Below are 16,888 nucleotides of genomic sequence, written 5' to 3' on the forward strand. Positions count from 1 at the left end.
GATGGACAAAGAATGCAAAAAGATGGATGAAGAAAGCAAAAAGATGGTCGAAGAAAGCAAAAAGATGGTCGAAGAAAGCAAAAAGATGGACAAAGAAAGCAAAAAGATGGACAAAGAAAGCAAAAAGATGGATGAAGAAAGCAAAAAGATGGATGAAGAAAGCAAAAAGATGGACACAGAAAGCAAAAAGATGGACACAGAAAGCAAAAAGATGGACACAGAAAGCAAAAAGATGGACACAAAGCAAAAAGATGGACACAAAGCAAAAAGATGGACAAATAAAGCAAAAAGATGGACGAAGAAAGCAAAAAGATGGACACAGAAAGCAAAAAGATGGACACAGAAAGCAAAAAGATGGACACAGAAAGCAAAAAGATGGACACAGAAAGCAAAAAGATGGACACAGAAAGCAAAAAGATGGACACAGAAAGCAAAAAGATGGACACAGAAAGCAAAAAGATGGACAAATAAAGCAAAAAGATGGACGAAGAAAGCAAAAAGATGGACGAAGAAAGCAAAAAGATGGACGAAGAAAGCAAAAAGATGGACGAAGAAAGCAAAAAGATGGACGAAGAAAGCAAAAAGATGGACACAGAAAGCAAAAAGATGGACAAAGAATGCAAAAAGATGGACAAAGAATGCAAAAAGATGGATGAAGAAAGCAAAAAGATGGTCGAAGAAAGCAAAAAGATGGACAAAGAAAGCAAAAAGATGGATGAAGAAAGCAAAAAGATGGATGAAGAAAGCAAAAAGATGGATGAAGAAAGCAAAAAGATGGACAAAGAAAGCAAAAAGATGGATGAAGAAAGCAAAAAGATGGATGAAGAAAGCAAAAAGATGGATGAAGAAAGCAAAAAGATGGTCGAAGAAAGCAAAAAGATGGACAAAGAAAGCAAAAAGATGGATGAAGAAAGCAAAAAGATGGATGAAGAAAGCAAAAAGATGGATGAAGAAAGCAAAAAGATGGTCGAAGAAAGCAAAAAGATGGTCGAAGAAAGCAAAAAGATGGACACAGAAAGCAAAAAGATGGACGAAGAAAGCAAAAAGATGGACAAAGAAAGCAAAAAGATGGATGAAGAAAGCAAAAAGATGGATGAAGAAAGCAAAAAGATGGATGAAGAAAGCAAAAAGATGGATGGACATTTCCGCGCTCGATCTCCCACTTTTTCCATTACCTTGACGCTATAAAATAAAGTTTATTCATTTCCAAGTTGTAGTGATTTGGCTGAGCACTGCGAGACAATAGCGAGGTGCAAGACAATTACGAGGAAGACTGTGAGGAAAGCGTCAGCTGACCCCAAACAAGGAAAAGGTCGACGTGCAAATGGTTTCTAAAGGAAGAACTTAAAGGCGAGGATGACAGAAGTGAAGGTTATCCTGCCATTTAAAGGGATGAAAGCCGCGGCTGCTGCATAGACTCCGCCATCGAGTGGATGATAAAGAAGCCGCCGGCCGATCACACAAAGACGCAGAGCCACCGAGAAAACGGAAAATACAAAAGATACGACTCCCATTATTCCCAGCACTGAAACCATTATATGTGCAAAGAAAGAAAACGCCAACAAGAAGGAATAATGGGAAATGTGAAAATCATAGACCGGAGAACGGAGGAAAGGGCAGACGTGGAGCCCCCAATCCAGTGCAGAGGGGGCTCCCAGTGCACAACCCAGTCCAGTGCGGAGTGGGGCTCCCAGTGCACAACCCAGGTCCAGTGCAGAGGGGGCTCCCAGTCCAGTGCAGAGGGGGCTCCCAGTGCACAACCCAGGTCCAGTGCAGAGGGGGCTCCCAGTGCACGCCCCAGTCCAGTGCGGAGGGGGGCTCCCAGTGCACAACCCAGGTCCAGTGCGGAGGGGGGGGCTCCCCGGTCCAGTGCAGAGGGGGCTCCCAGTGCACGCCCCAGTCCAGTGCGGAGGGGGGCTCCCAGTGCACACCCCAGGTCCAGTGCGGAGGGGGGCTCCCAGTGCACGCATCTGATCCAGTGCGGAGGGGGGCTCCCAGTGCACGCACCTGGTCCAGTGCGGAGTGGGGCTCCCAGTGCACACCCCAGGTCCAGTGCGGAGGGGGGCTCCCAGTGCACGCCCCCCGGTCCAGTGCGGAGGGGGGCTCCCCGGTCCAGTGAAGATGGGGGCTCCCAGTGCACGCCCCCCCGGTCCAGTGCAGCAGGAGAGCACGGGCCGCCGACATGACCTCAATCAGGGGTTTCTGTGACCGTCAGGGGGGTTCATGTCTGATTTTCTCCTTGGACGGAGTGATCGGCACAGACGCTCGGACCCCGTGTGATATTATCCGAGGGTCGGATCTGCTGCTCTCTGATCATCACAGACTTTGATAATAGACGATTGAGAAACAATTGATGAAACTCGGAAAATCTGACCCTGACCAAACGCTGATCACAAACTCACACTGGATTCTTTACATACGAGGGAAATAAGTGCAAAAAATCCACACCACAATCAATTTCCACAGCACGTCACTAAGATGCCGCTAAAATGCAACTATCTGAGCACAAACCTGGTACAAATCCACTGTGCATCCACTGTTCCCCTGCCTTGCCTCTGCCATGCATCTCCCGTGACTGCACCGTGCCCCTGCCTTGCCTCCGCCATGTCTCCACCGTGTCTCCACAGTGCCCCTGCCTTGCCTCCACCGTGCCCCTGCCTTGCCTCCGCCGTGCCCCTGCCTTGCCTCCACCGTGCCCCTGCCTTGCCTCCACCGTGCCCCTGCCTTGCCTCTGCCATGTCTCCACCGTGTCTCCACAGTGCCCCTGCCTTGCCTCCACCGTGCCCCTGCCTTGCCTCCGCCGTGCCCCTGCCTTGCCTCTGCCATGCATCTCCCGTGACTGCACCGTGCCCCTGCCTTGCCTCCACTGTGTCTCCACCGTGCCCCTGCCTTGCCTCCGCCATGTCTCCACCATGTCTCCACAGTGCCCCTGCCTTGCCTCCACCGTGCCCCTGCCTTGCCTCCGCCGTGCCCCTGCCTTGCCTCCGCCGTGTCTCCTCCGTGCCCCTGCCTTGCCTCCGCCGTGTCTCCACCGTGCCCCTGCCTTGCCTCCGCCGTGTCTCCACCGTGCCCCTGCCTTGCCTCCGCCGTGTCTCCACCGTGCCCCTGCCTTGCCTCCGCCGTGTCTCCTCCGTGCCCCTGCCTTGCCTCCGCCGTGTCTCCTCCGTGCCCCTGCCTTGCCTCCGCCGTGTCTCCTCCGTGCCCCTGCCTTGCCTCCACCGTGCCCCTGCCTTGCCTCCACCATGACCCTGCCTTGCCTCCACCATGACCCTGCCTTGCCTCCACCATGACCCTGCCTTGCCTCCACCATGACCCTGCCTTGCCTCCACCGTGTCTCCACCGTGCCCCTGCCTTGCCTCCGCCGTGTCTCCACCGTGCCCCTGCCTTGCCTCCGCTGTGTCTCCTCCGTGCCCCTGCCTTGCCTCCACCGTGCCCCTGCCTTGCCTCCACCGTGCCCCTGCCTTGCCTCCACCGTGCCCCTGCCTTGCCTCCACCGTGCCCCTGCCTTGCCTCCACCGTGCCCCTGCCTTGCCTCCACCGTGCCCCTGCCTTGCCTCCACCATGCCCCTGCCTTGCCTCCACCATGCCCCTGCCTTGCCTCCACCGTGTCTCCACTGTGCCCCTGCCTTGCCTCCGCCGTGTCTCCACCGTGCCCCTGCCTTGCCTGCGCCGTGTCTCCACCGTGCCCCTGCCTTGCCTGCGCCGTGTCTCCACCGTGCCCCTGCCTTGCCTCCACCGTGCCCCTGCCTTGCCTCCACCGTGCCCCTGCCTTGCCTCCGCCGTGTCTCCACCGTGCCCCTGCCTTGCCTCCGCCGTGTCTCCACCGTGCCCCTGCCTTGCCTCCGCCATGCCCCTGCCTTGCCTCCGCCGTGCCCCTGCCTTGCCTCTGCCGTGTCTCCGCCTTGCCTCCACCGTGCCCCTGCCTTGCCTCCGCCGTGCCCCTGCCTTGCCTCCGCCGTGCCCCTGCCTTGCCTCTGCCGTGTCTCCGCCTCACCGTGCCCCTGCCTTGCCTCCGCCATGCCCCTGCCTTGCCTCCGCCATGCCCCTGCCTTGCCTCCACCGTGCCCCTGCCTTGCCTCCACCGTGCCCCTGCCTTGCCTCCACCGTGCCCCTGCCTTGCCTCCACCGTGCCCCTGCCTTGCCTCCACCGTGCCCCTGCCTTGCCTCCACCGTGCCCCTGCCTTGCCTCCACCGTGCCCCTGCCTTGCCTCCACCGTGCCCCTGCCTTGCCTCCACCGTGCCCCTGCCTTGCCTCCACCGTGCCCCTGCCTTGCCTCCACCGTGCCCCTGCCTTGCCTCCACCGTGCCCCTGCCTTGCCTCCACCGTGCCCCTGCCTTGCCTCCACCGTGTCTCCACTGTGCCCCTGCCTTGCCTCCGCCGTGCATCCCTCGTGTCTCCGCCATGCCCCTGCTGTGCTTGCGCACACGTGGAGTTTACGCCGCGGATTCTCGGCACGTCACTGACCCGCGGAGCAGATTTTGGGATGAACATTTTTTGCTTTCCTTTTTACATGGTAATGACGTTGCGCTCTAGTGCTGCTCTGCGAGGTTTACAAAGCGGAGTCCGTGCTCAATTACCCCATTACTCGGTGAACCGGGGCGCTGAGGACAGGAGCCGGTGTCACTGGGTCAATCTAAGAACACAAACAGGAAGCCTTGGAGGAGCCTTAGAGCGTCCATGTGCCTTTAAGAGTCTCGGCGAGAAGCTGCAGTCACAAGACTCAACCACCAAACCGCACCTCTTCCTGATCGCACAGGGCTAGAGCTGCACGGCTTCTACCAAATCACAGCGGAGGCAGAAAACGCTCCGAAAAGTCCAAAATCCGAGCTCAATGGGGAACAAGCCCCGATACAGCGCACCCCACACAGGCATCAGATATCACGGTGTTCATGTCAGGACACTACAAGGTCCAGCATGCCAAGAAATATCCGATAGGACTTCACAGGCACCAGAGGGCGAATATCTACCAGGAACATTAGGGGTTAATGGTCAATATAAGCCGACGATCGAAGCCAAGCAGCTGAGCGTGCATGCGCCTGGTGGAATAAGCAGCTGAGCGTGCATGCGCCTGGTGGAATAAGCAGCTGAGTGTGCATGCGCCTGGTGGAATAAGCAGCTGAGCGTGCATGCGCCTGGTGGAATAAGCAGCTGAGCGTGCATGCGCCTGGTGGAATAAGCAGCTGAGCGTGCATGCGCCTGGTGGAATAAGCAGCTGAGCGTGCATGCGCCTGGTGGAATAAGCAGCTGAGCGTGCATGCGCTTGGTGGAATAAGCAGCTGAGCGTGCATGCGCCTGGTGGAATAAGCAGCTGAGCGTGCATGCACCTGGTGGAATAAGCAGCTGAGTGTGCATGCGCCTGCTGGAATAAGCAGCTGAGCGTTCATGCGCCTGGTGGAATAAGCAGCTGAGTGTGCATGCGCCTGCTGGAATAAGCAGCTGAGCGTGCATGCGCCTGGTGGAATAAGCAGCTGAGTGTGCATGCGCCTGCTGGAATAAGCAGCTGAGCGTGCATGCGCCTGGTGGAATAAGCAGCTGAGCGTGCATGCGCCTGGTGGAATAATCAGTTGAGCGTGCATGAGCCTGGTGGAATAAGCAGTTGAGCGTGCATGCGCCTGGTGGAATAGGCAGCTGAGCGTGCATGCGCCTGGTGGAATAAGCAGCTGAGCGTGCATGCGCCTGGTGAAATAAGCAGCTGAGCGTGCATGCGCCTGGTGGAATAAGAAGCTGAGCGTGCATGCGCCTGGTGGAATAAGCAGCTGAGCGTGCATGCGCCTGCCGGAATAAGCAGCTGAGCGTGCATGCGCCTGGTGGAATAAGCAGCTGAGCGTGCATGCGCCTGCCGGAATAAGCAGCTGAGCGTGCATGCGCCTGGTGGAATAAGCAGCTGAGCGTGCATGCGCCTGGTGGAATAAGCAGCGGAGCGTGCATGCGCCTGGTGGAATAAGCAGCTGAGCGTGCATGCGCCTGGTGGAATAAGCAGCGGAGCGTGCATGCGCCTGGTGGAATAAGCAGCTGAGCGTGCATGCGCCTGGTGGAATAAGCAGCTGAGCGTGCATGCGCCTGGTGGAATAAGCAGCTGAGCGTGCATGCGACTGCCGGAATAAGCAGCTGAGCGTGCATGCGACTGCCGGAATAAGCAGCTGAGCGTGCATGCGCTTGCTGGAATAAGCAGCTGAGCGTGCATGCGCCTGCTGGAATAGTCATCAGCTGAGCGTGAATGCATAGCAGCTGAGAGTGCATATATCTGTAGCAATAGCAGACCTCCGAGTGTGCATTCATCTGTTCTGTCGCAATAGCAGGCAGCAGAGCGTGCATACATCCGCCGAGCGTGCATACATCCGCCGAGCGTGCATACATCCGCACACGTTTAGTAGAGGCGGCACAATAGGTTTGGCCCACATGATATTTCCACAGACTATGTAATAAATATCTGAGCACTGAGGCCCCGCTGCTATTGGCCCGTCCCTTCTCGCTGTATGGCGGCAGTACAGGGGAGTGTCACGGTTTGGCGGTGCTCGGCCGCTTCCGTCAGTCCCATAGACGTTCATAAAACCTGACCGCTGGTTTCGGTTCACCGGCTGTGGCGCCTCATCTGTGTATATCTCTATCTCACAGGGCTCAGCACTGAACCCCAACATCCATCTGGAGGTCTACATCCCGGACTCATTTACTGAGGCCGCAATTCTGGGACAAGAGGTTCTGCAGCAGCTGTGCTAGAGGTTTTACAAGCTGCAGCGCACGGCAGGGGAAGCGCTGGAGAGAAGCTGGCGGTCCGACAAAAAGTGATTTAGTTAAATATTTATTATTGTGACCACAAACGGGAAGTCGTTTATTTCCATTCACACCGGAGACACGCGGACCCTGCGAGCGGAGAGGGGCGAATGACCGGTGCACCAGGGGGGTAAGAGAAGCCCCCCACAGTAACAATCCATCCACTAATGACCGGTACACCAGGGGGTAAGAGAAGCCCCCCACAGTAACCATCCATCCACTAATGACTGGTACACCAGCGGGTAAGAAGCCCCCCACAGTAACCATCCATCCACTAATGACCGGCACACCAGGGGGCAAGAGAAGCCCCCCACAGTAACCATCCATCCACTAATGACCAGCACACCAGGGGGTTATAGAAGCCCCCCACAGTAACCATCCACCCACTAATAACTGGCACACCAGGGGGTAAGAGAAGCCCCCCACAGTAAGCATCCATCCACTAATGACCGGCACACCAGGGGGCAAGAAAAGCCCCCCACAGTAACCATCCATCCACTAATGACCGGCACACCAGGGGGCAAGAGAAGCCCCCCACAGTAACCATCCACCCACTAATGACCGGCGCTCCAGAGGGTAAGATAAGCCCCCCACAGTAACCATCCACCCACTAATGACCGGCACACCAGGGGGTAAGAGAAGCCCCCCACAGTAACCATCCACCCACTAATGACCGGCACACCAGGGGGCAAGAGAAGCCCCCCACAGTAACCATCCACCCACTAATGACCGGCGCTCCAGAGGGTAAGATAAGCCCCCCACAGTAACCATCCACCCACTAATGACCGGCACACCAGGGGGTAAGAGAAGCCCCCCACAGTAACCATCCACCCACTAATGACCGGCACACCAGGGGGTAAGAAGCCCCCCATAGTAACCATCCACCCACTAATGACCGGCACACCAGGGGGTAAGAAAAGCCCCCCACAGTAACCATCCACCCACTAATGACCGGCACACCAGGGGTTAAGAGAAGCCCCCCACAGTAACCATCCACCCACTAATGACCGGCACACCAGGGGGTAAGAGAAGCCCCCCACAGTAACCATCCACCCACTAATGACCGGCACACCAGGGGGTAAGAAGCCCCCCATAGTAACCATCCACCCACTAATGACCGGCACACCAGGGGGTAAGAGAAGCCCCCCACAGTAACCATCCACCCACTAATGACCGGCACACCAGGGGTTAAGAGAAGCCCCCCACAGTAACCATCCACCCACTAATGACTGGCACACCAGGGGGTAAGAGAAGCCCCCCACAGTAACCATCCACCCACTAATGACCGGCACACCAGGGGGTAAGAAGCCCCCCATAGTAACCATCCACCCACTAATGACCGGCACACCAGGGGGTAAGAGAAGCCCCCCACAGTAACCATCCACCCACTAATGACCGGCACACCAGGGGTTAAGAGAAGCCCCCCACAGTAACCATCCACCCACTAATGACCGGCACACCAGGGGTTAAGAGAAGCCCCCCACAGTAACCATCCACCCACTAATGACCGGCACACCAGGGGTTAAGAGAAGCCCCCCACAGTAACCATCCACCCACTAATGACTGGCACACCAGGGGGTAAGAGAAGCCCCCCACAGTAACCATCCACCCACTAATGACCGGCACACCAGGGGTTAAGAGAAGCCCCCCACAGTAACCATCCACCCACTAATGACCGGCACACCAGGGGGTTATAGAAGCCCCCCACAGTAACCATCCACCCACTAATGACCGGCACACCAGGGGGTTATAGAAGCCCCCCACAGTAACCATCCACCCACTAATGACTGGCACACCAGGGGGTAAGAGAAGCCCCCCACAGTAACCATCCACCCACTAATGACCGGCACACCAGGGGGTTATAGAAGCCCCCCACAGTAACCATCCACCCACTAATGACCGGCACACCAGGGGGTTATAGAAGCCCCCCACAGTAACCATCCACCCACTAATGACTGGCACACCAGGGGGTAAGAGAAGCCCCCCACAGTAACCATCCACCCACTAATGACCGGCACACCAGGGGGTAAGAGAAGCCCCCCACAGTAACCATCCACCCACTAATGACCAGCACACCAGGGGGCAAGAGAAGCCCCCCACAGTAACCATCCACCCACTAATGACCAGCACACCAGGGGGTTATAGAAGCCCCCCACAGTAACCATCCACCCACTAATGACCGGCACACCAGGGGGTAAGAGAAGCCCCCCACAGTAACCATCCACCCACTCCTGCGTGCAACCAGTGGCGCCTGCGCCGGAAGGGGGGTGTAAACCTCTTCCGCGCAACCAACGGCGCCTGCGCCAAGGGGGAGCGGCACGCGGAGGAGTACAAAAAAAAAAAACCAAAAAACCCACCAGAAAACTAGTAAGAAGTGCGTCAACTAGTGAAAAACGACAACCTACAGGCTTCCGGGGAGACTCCACCGGGTCCGGAGGAGCCGCAGCCCGAGTTCTGCTCCGTGCACGGATCAGCGAGGGTTAATAACGGCCGCTGAATCGGCAGGACGGACTTGAACTCTGGACTCCATTTTTTTTATATATATTCACGTGTGTGAGATGAAAGTCCAGGCGCCCCCGCCTCCATTACGTACGGGTTCAGCCGCGCTGCGGATTCAGAGGGACGATAACCACACGGACGTCAGCGGCCGCAGCACCGCTCGGTGACCGGGAAAAAACGGCGCCGTCCTACAAGAGAATTCCCAAAATTACACAAAGTGCAATGCAAATGTGAAAACTGCAAAAAAAAACAAAACTAAAAAATAAATAAAAATGCAATTTATGGCCGCGAGCGTAGAACGGAAAACGGTCCCTGGAGCGAGGAGCCCGGCACGCACCCCAACACTGGAGGCAGAGACCCCCGGACCCCCACATCCCTGCAGAGCTTCTCTAATAAATAATCTAAGGTTTCAGGCCGGACTCAACCCCGCGCCCCATAGATCAGGGTGAATGATGCGCCCTGTATATCCCGGGCTCTGCGGGGGTCCTACTACCTAAACATTAGACTGTAAGCTCTTGGGATTAATTAGGATTTTATGTAGTTATAAAACGGTTTATAAAGCAGGAGCCTCTGGATGAGCAGATACAGATGCGTTTATGAAGCAGGAGCCTCTGGATGAGCAGACACAGAAGCGTTTATAAAGCAGGAGCCTCTGGATGAGCAGATACAGAAGCGTTTATGAAGCAGGAGCCTCTGGATGAGCAGATAGAGAAGCGTTTATGAAGCAGGTGCCCCTGGATGAGCAGATACAGAAGCGTTTATGAAGCAGGAGCCTCTGGATGAGCAGATACAGATGCGTTTATGAAGCCGGAGGCTCTGGATGAGCAGATACAGAAGCGTATATAAAGCAGGAGCCTCTGGATGAGCAGATACAGAAGCGTTAATGAAGCAGAAGCCTCTGTATGAGCAGATACAGAAGCGTATATAAAGCAGGACCCTCTGGATGAGCAGATACAGAAGCGTATATGAAGCAGGAGCCTCTGGATGAGCAGATACAGAAGCGTTTATGAAGCAGGTGCCCCTGGATGAGCAGATACAGAAGCGTTTATGAAGCAGATGCCTCTGGATGAACAGATACAGAAGCGTTTATGAAGCAAGCGCCTCTGGATGAACAGATACAGAAGCGTTTATGAAGAAGGTGCCTCTGGATGAGCAGACACAGAAGCGTTTATGAAGCAAGCGCCTCTGGATCAGCGGATACAGATGCGTTTATGAAGCAGGAGCCCCTGGATGAGCAGATACAGAAGCGTTTATGAAGCAGGAGCCTCTGGATGAGCAGATACAGAAGCGTTTATGAAGCAGGTGCTTCTAGATGAGCAGATACAGAAGCGTTTATGAAGCAGGTGCCCCTGGATGAGCAGATACAGAAGCGTTTATGAAGCAGATGCCTCTGGATGAACAGATACAGAAGCGTTTATGAACCAAGCGCCTCTGGATGAGCAGACACAGAAGCGTTTATGAAGCAGGAGCCTCTGGATGAGCAGATACAGATGCGTTTATGAAGCTGGAGCCTCTGGATGAGCAGATACAAAAGCGTTTATGAAGCAGGAGCCCCTGGATGAGCAGATACAGATGCGTTTATGAAGCAGGAGCCTCTGGATGAGCAGATACAGAAGCGTTTATGAAGCAGGAGCCTCTGGATGAGCAGATACAGAAGCGTTTATGAAGCAGGAGCCTCTGGATGAGCAGATACAGAAGCTTTTATAAAGCAGGAGCCTCTGGATGAGCAGATACAGAAGCTTTTATGAAGCAGGCGGCTCTGGATGAGCAGATACAGAAGCGTTTATGAAGCAGGAACCTCTGGATGAGTAGATATAGAAGTGTTTATGAAGCAGGAGCCTCTGGATGAACAGATACAGAAGCGTTTATGAAGCAGGCACCTCTGGATGAACAGATACAGAAGTGTTTGTGAAGCAGACGCCTCTGGATGAGCAGATACAGAAGTGTTTATGAAGCAGGGGCCTCTGGATGAGCAGATACAGAAGCGTTTATGAAGCAGGGGCCTCTGGATGAGCAGACCCCTCTTTCTCTCTGGGGGGGCGTGGCGGCTCATCATCTGCGGATGCAGGTAATTGTGTGGTAAAGCGACGCTCTGGTCCGATAGACGCGAGCTGATGGTGGAGTGTCATTACCGGGAGTGCGCAGAGCGTGCCGCTGATCCCCGGCCATGCTGGTATTACAGACCATTAATAGTTTATTTATACCGGAGACGAGCAACGAGACACGGAGCTGTCGAAAAGCAACGCGATACGTGGCGCGAGGCATCTGATGGAAGTCTTGGCACGCGCCGCGCAGTCTTTACAGGGGGCGCAGATGGCTCTGCCGGACATTTACCGACACACGGTATGGCCCAAAAAGAGAAGAAGAGGGAAAAACTAAATAATTCAGACAGGAGGGCACGGATATACCACCGCTACGCTGACGTTCTATAAGCAGCACCTGAGACGGCCGCGATCGCATTACTCTGGCACAGGACGGACACGAGAAACCAGAGAAGCCACTTTCAGTTTTCTTTTTTTGTAAGTGCAATTGGCTAATTTGGTGTCGTATTAACGTAATGTAAACGCCGACTATAGGTCCTGGTCACGCCGACTATAGGTCCTGGTCACGCCGACTATAGGTCCTGGTCACGCCGACTATAGGTCCTGGTCACGCCGACTATAGGTCCTGGTGGTCACGCCGAGTATAGGTCCTGGTGGTCACGCCGAGTATAGGTCCTGGTGGTCACGCCGAGTATAGGTCCTGGTCACGCCGACTATAGGTCCTGGTCACGCCGACTATAGGTCCTGGTCACGCCGAGTATAGGTCCTGGTCACGCCGAGTATAGGTCCTGGTCACGCCGAGTATAGGTCCTGGTCACGCCGAGTATAGGTCCTGGTCACGCCGAGTATAGGTCCTGGTCATGCCGAGTATAGGTCCTGGTCATGCCGAGTATAGGTCCTGGTAATGCCGAGTATAGGTCCTGGTAACGCCGAGTATAGATCCCGGTAACGCCACGCAGAGGGCTCACCGGGAGCGCAGAGTATAGGGCCCAATAACGCCAATCATAGGGCTCACCGGGAGCGCAGAGTATAGGGCCCAATAACGCCAATCATAGGGCTCACCGGGAGCGCAGAGTATAGGTCCTGGTAACGCTGCGCATGGGGCTCACCGGGAGCACGGAGTATAGGTCCCGGTAACGCCGTGCATAGGGCTCACCGGGAGCGCAGAGTATAGGACGTGGTAAGGAGCCCATGATCGTCTCAGGGGTCCGCGCGGCACGGCTGGTGTTCTGTGCCAGAGCAGATCAATGACGAGGACGTGATGGCTCACCGCGACTCCAGACCCAGGAAATGGCATGACACCTGGCACCGCTACTCCAGACTCGGGGAATGGCAAGACACCGGGCACCGCCACTCCAGACTCGGGGAATGGCACGACACCGGGCACCGCTACTCCAGACTCGGGGAATGGCACGACACCGGGCACCGCTACTCCAGACTCGGGGAATGGCACGACACCGGGCACCGCTACTCCAGACTCGGGGAATGGCACGACACCGGGCACCGCTACTCCAGACCCAGGGAAAGGCACGACACCGGGCACCGCTACTCCAGACCCGGGGAAAGGCACGACACCGGGCACCACGACTCCAGACCCAAGGAATGGCACGACACCGGGCACCACGACTCCAGACCCGGGGAATGGCACGACACCGGGCACCGCTGCTCCAGAACTGGGGAATGGCACGACACCGGGCACCGCGACTCCAGACCCAGGGAATGGCACGACTCTGGGCACCGCTACTCCAGCCCCGGGGAATGGCACGACACCGGGCACCGCTACTCCAGAGCCGGGGAATGGCACGACACTGGGCACCGCCACTCCAGACCTGGGGAATGGCACGACACCGGGCACCGCTACTCCAGACCCGGGGAATGGCACCACATCGGGTACCGCCACTCCAGAGCTGGGGAATGGCATGACACCGGGCACCGCCACCTCAGACCCGGGGAATGGCACCACACTGGGCACCGCCACTCCAAAGCCGGAGAATGGCACCACACTGGGCACCGCCACTCCAGACCCAGGAAATGGCACGACACAGGCACCGCGACTCCAGACCTGGGGAATGGCACGACACTGGGCACCGCCACTCCAGACCCGGGAAATGGCCCAACACCGGGCACCGCCACTCCAGACCTGGGGAACGGGCTCCGCTCCACTTTACGTGGTGTCATATTATGGGAACATGATGTATCAAAACATCCAAAAAGAAAATTTACATCAGCACCAGAACAAGTGTCTGAGGCTGAAGCATAAAAAAAGAGCAGAAAGTCAAACAGAAATTGTGCGCAGCATTTCACCACAACAACAAGTGCCGACCGAAATCCTGCGAGCGGCGACGAGACGCACAGCGACAACTGGACTCCCGCGCGCGGCAACGAGACGCACAGCGACAACTGGACTCCCGCGCGGCGGCAAGTCGCTCAGTGACAACTCGACTCCTGCGCGCGGCGGTAAGAAGCACAGTGACCCCCCACGTCTGGATGGAATGCAACTTCACAGCGATTTTAGATACAAAAAGTGAAGCAATGACAGACAGCTCCCGACCACCCCGGCACCCAACCATCCTGGCTCCCCCGACCACCCCGGCACCCAACCATCCTGGCTCCCCCGACCACCCCGGCACCCAACCATCCTGGCTCCCCCGACCACCCCGGCACCCAACCATCCTGGCTCCCCCGACCACCCCGGCACCCAACCATCCTGGCTCCCCCGACCACCCCGGCACCCAACCATCCTGGCTCCCCCGACCACCCCGGCACCCAACCATCCTGGCTCCCCCGACCACCCCGGCACCCAACCATCCTGGCTCCCCCGACCACCCCGGCACCCAACCATCCTGGCTCCCCCGACCACCCCGGCACCCAACCATCCTAGCTACCCCGACCACCCCGGCACCCAACCATCCTGGCTAACCCGACCACCCCGGCACCCAACCATCCTGGCTGCCCCGACCACCCCAGCACCCAACCATCCTGGCTCCCCCAACCACCCCGGCACCCAACCATCCTGGCTAACCCGACCACCCCGGCACCCAACCATCCTAGCTACCCCGACACCCAACCATCCTGGCTCCCCCGACCACTCCGGCACATGACCATCCCGACACCCCAACATCACGGGCTCATGCAACCATCTCGGCAGTCAACCATCCTGGCACCAGATCACCCCAGACTCCCAGAATCTGCGCAGTAACAGAATCCCGTCCACACATCCGACCACCGGTCCTCACAGCAGCCGTGAAAGCAGAGTATCTGCCCCCAGATCTGCAGAGCCGGATGGTGGGAGTAGTAGTCTGATGATATCTCTGATCTGACAATGACACATAACCCCAGACACCAGCGCTGCCAGTAATCACCAGCAGTGGGCGGCTCCGATCACCGGTGAAAGGCGCTAAATTCGTCAGACTTGAGGTTTTGTGATTTTTTTAATTTTTCAGCTTTATTTTTTTTTGGTATAAACCACAAGATAAATCACAGTAGAAATGAAGACGCAGGGGGGGGGCACTGAGGGGAGGGGGGGCACTGACAGGTCCCCGGGGGTCTCAGCCCCACAGTGTGTAACCCTGAGTTGGGTCTGGGGATAAATACACAACATATCCAAGTGCTGCTGAAATCCTCAGCATTTCCGGGGTTAATATGCACTGCAAAAATGTCATCTACACAGCGCCTAAGCTCCACAGCACCTGCACACAAGGGGTTAACGGGGGTCCGAAACATTCTCCAAATTATCAAGTATTACATGAGTTATTGGGGCACATGACCCCCCCCCCCCCAGCACCTCTGCCTGACCCCAAACCTGCACTTCACCCCACACAGGGGAGCTCCGGTGCCCACAGCCGCACTACCGAGAGTGTGCACAGAGGGGCCACCAGGACCCCAGCACACAGAGGGGCCACAAGCACACAAGGACCCCAGCACACACAAGGACCCCAGCACACAGAGGGGCCACCAGCACACAAGGACCCCAGCACACACAAGGACCCCAGCACACAGAGGGGCCACCAGCACACAAGGACCTCAGCACACACAAGGACCCCAGCACACAGAGGGGCCACCAGCACACAAGGACCTCAGCACACAGAGGGGCCACCAGCACACAAGGACCCCAGCACACACAAGGACCCCAGCACACAGAGGGGCCACCAGCACACAAGGACCCCAGCACACAGAGGGGCCACCAGCACACAAGGACCCCAGCACACAGAGGGGCCACCAGCACACCAGGACCCCCAGCACACAAGGACCCCAGCACACAGAGGGGCCACCAGCACACCAGGACTCCAGCACACAGAGGGGCCACCAGCACACAAGGACCCCAGCACACAAGGACCCCAGCACACAGAGGGGCCACCAGCACACCAGGACCCCAGCACAACACGGGGGGGAAAACCAGCACACCAGGACCCCAACACACGGGGGGGGGGGCACCAGCACACGGAGGGGCCACCAGGACCCCAGCACACGGAGGGGCCACCAGGACACAGAGGGGCCACCAGGACACAGAGGGGCCACCAGGACACAGAGGGGCCACCAGGACACAGAGGGGCCACCAGGACACAGAGGCGCCACCAGGACCCCAGCACATGGAGCGGCCCCCAGCACGCAGAGGGGCCCCCAGCACACCAGGACCCCAGCAGAGGGGCCCCCAGCACACCAACAGAGGGGCCCCCAGCACACCAGGACCCCAGCAGAGGGGCCCCCAGCACACTAACAGAGGGGCCCCCAGCACACCAGGACCCCAGCAGAGGGGCCCCCAGCACACCAACAGAGGAGCCCCCAGCACACCAGGACCCCAGCAGAGGGGCCCCCAGCACACCAACAGAGGGGCCCCCAGCACACCAGGACCCCAGCAGAGGGGCCCCCAGCACACTAACAGAGGAGCCCCCAGCACACCAGGACCCCAACACATGGAGGGGCCACTAATATGCAGAGGGGCCACCACCACACACAGGGGCCCCCAGCTAACACAGGGGCCACCACTACACACAGGGGCCAGCAATATGCACAGTGGCCACCGATATGCAGAGGGGCCCCCAGCACACCCCGTGGCCCTCGCTCGCTCCGGGCCGGCAGGCGGGGGGTTAAGCCGAGCGCAGCAGCTGCAGCCGGAGCCGCACTCACCCAGCGGCAGGAAATGCTTCGTGTCCATCGCTGTCGCTCATGCCCGGCGCGGGGTGAGGTCGCTCGGGCTGTGGGGTGCGGGCTCCGGGGGCGAGCACGGGTCCGGGGGCAGCGGGAGCCGGAGCGGGGAGGCCGCGGGGACGAGTTGTGGCAAAACTCAGCAACAATGTAAGAAAAGTGTCTCCGGCTCCTCTGACTGCAACAGCGGGGCCGCGCCAGGGGGGGAGCGAGCAGCGACCTCTGCCGCAGCGACCGGGAGCTGCAGCCGAGACACGGGCTGAGGGGGGCGCCCGAATATCACCGGAGAGGGGGGGCCCGAATATCACCAGAGAGGGGGCGCCCGAATATCACCAGAGAGGGGGCGCCCGAATATCACCAGAGAAGGGGGCGCCCGAATATCACCAGAGAGGGGGCGCCCGAATATCACCAGAGAGGGGGCGCCCGAATA

At 57.7% G+C, this 16,888-nt stretch overlaps 1 protein-coding gene across 2 annotated transcripts in view; it reads right to left on the bottom strand.

The window, feature by feature from the left end:
- The window catches only part of RXRA (retinoid X receptor alpha), a 200,135-nt gene extending 183,491 nt beyond the window's left edge, over window positions 1–16,644 (bottom strand). For both annotated transcript variants that reach the window (XM_075324355.1, XM_075324354.1), the window contains exon 1: window positions 16,441–16,644. In XM_075324355.1, coding sequence (XP_075180470.1) covers window positions 16,441–16,468 — 28 coding nt within the window. In that variant the 5' untranslated portion in view covers window positions 16,469–16,644. The remainder of the gene's footprint in view (window positions 1–16,440) is intronic.
- Between the last annotated feature and the right edge of the window lie 244 nt (window positions 16,645–16,888).

Source organism: Anomaloglossus baeobatrachus, chromosome 9 (genome assembly GCF_048569485.1).
Source record: "Anomaloglossus baeobatrachus isolate aAnoBae1 chromosome 9, aAnoBae1.hap1, whole genome shotgun sequence".
NCBI classification, from domain to species: domain Eukaryota; kingdom Metazoa; phylum Chordata; class Amphibia; order Anura; family Aromobatidae; genus Anomaloglossus; species Anomaloglossus baeobatrachus.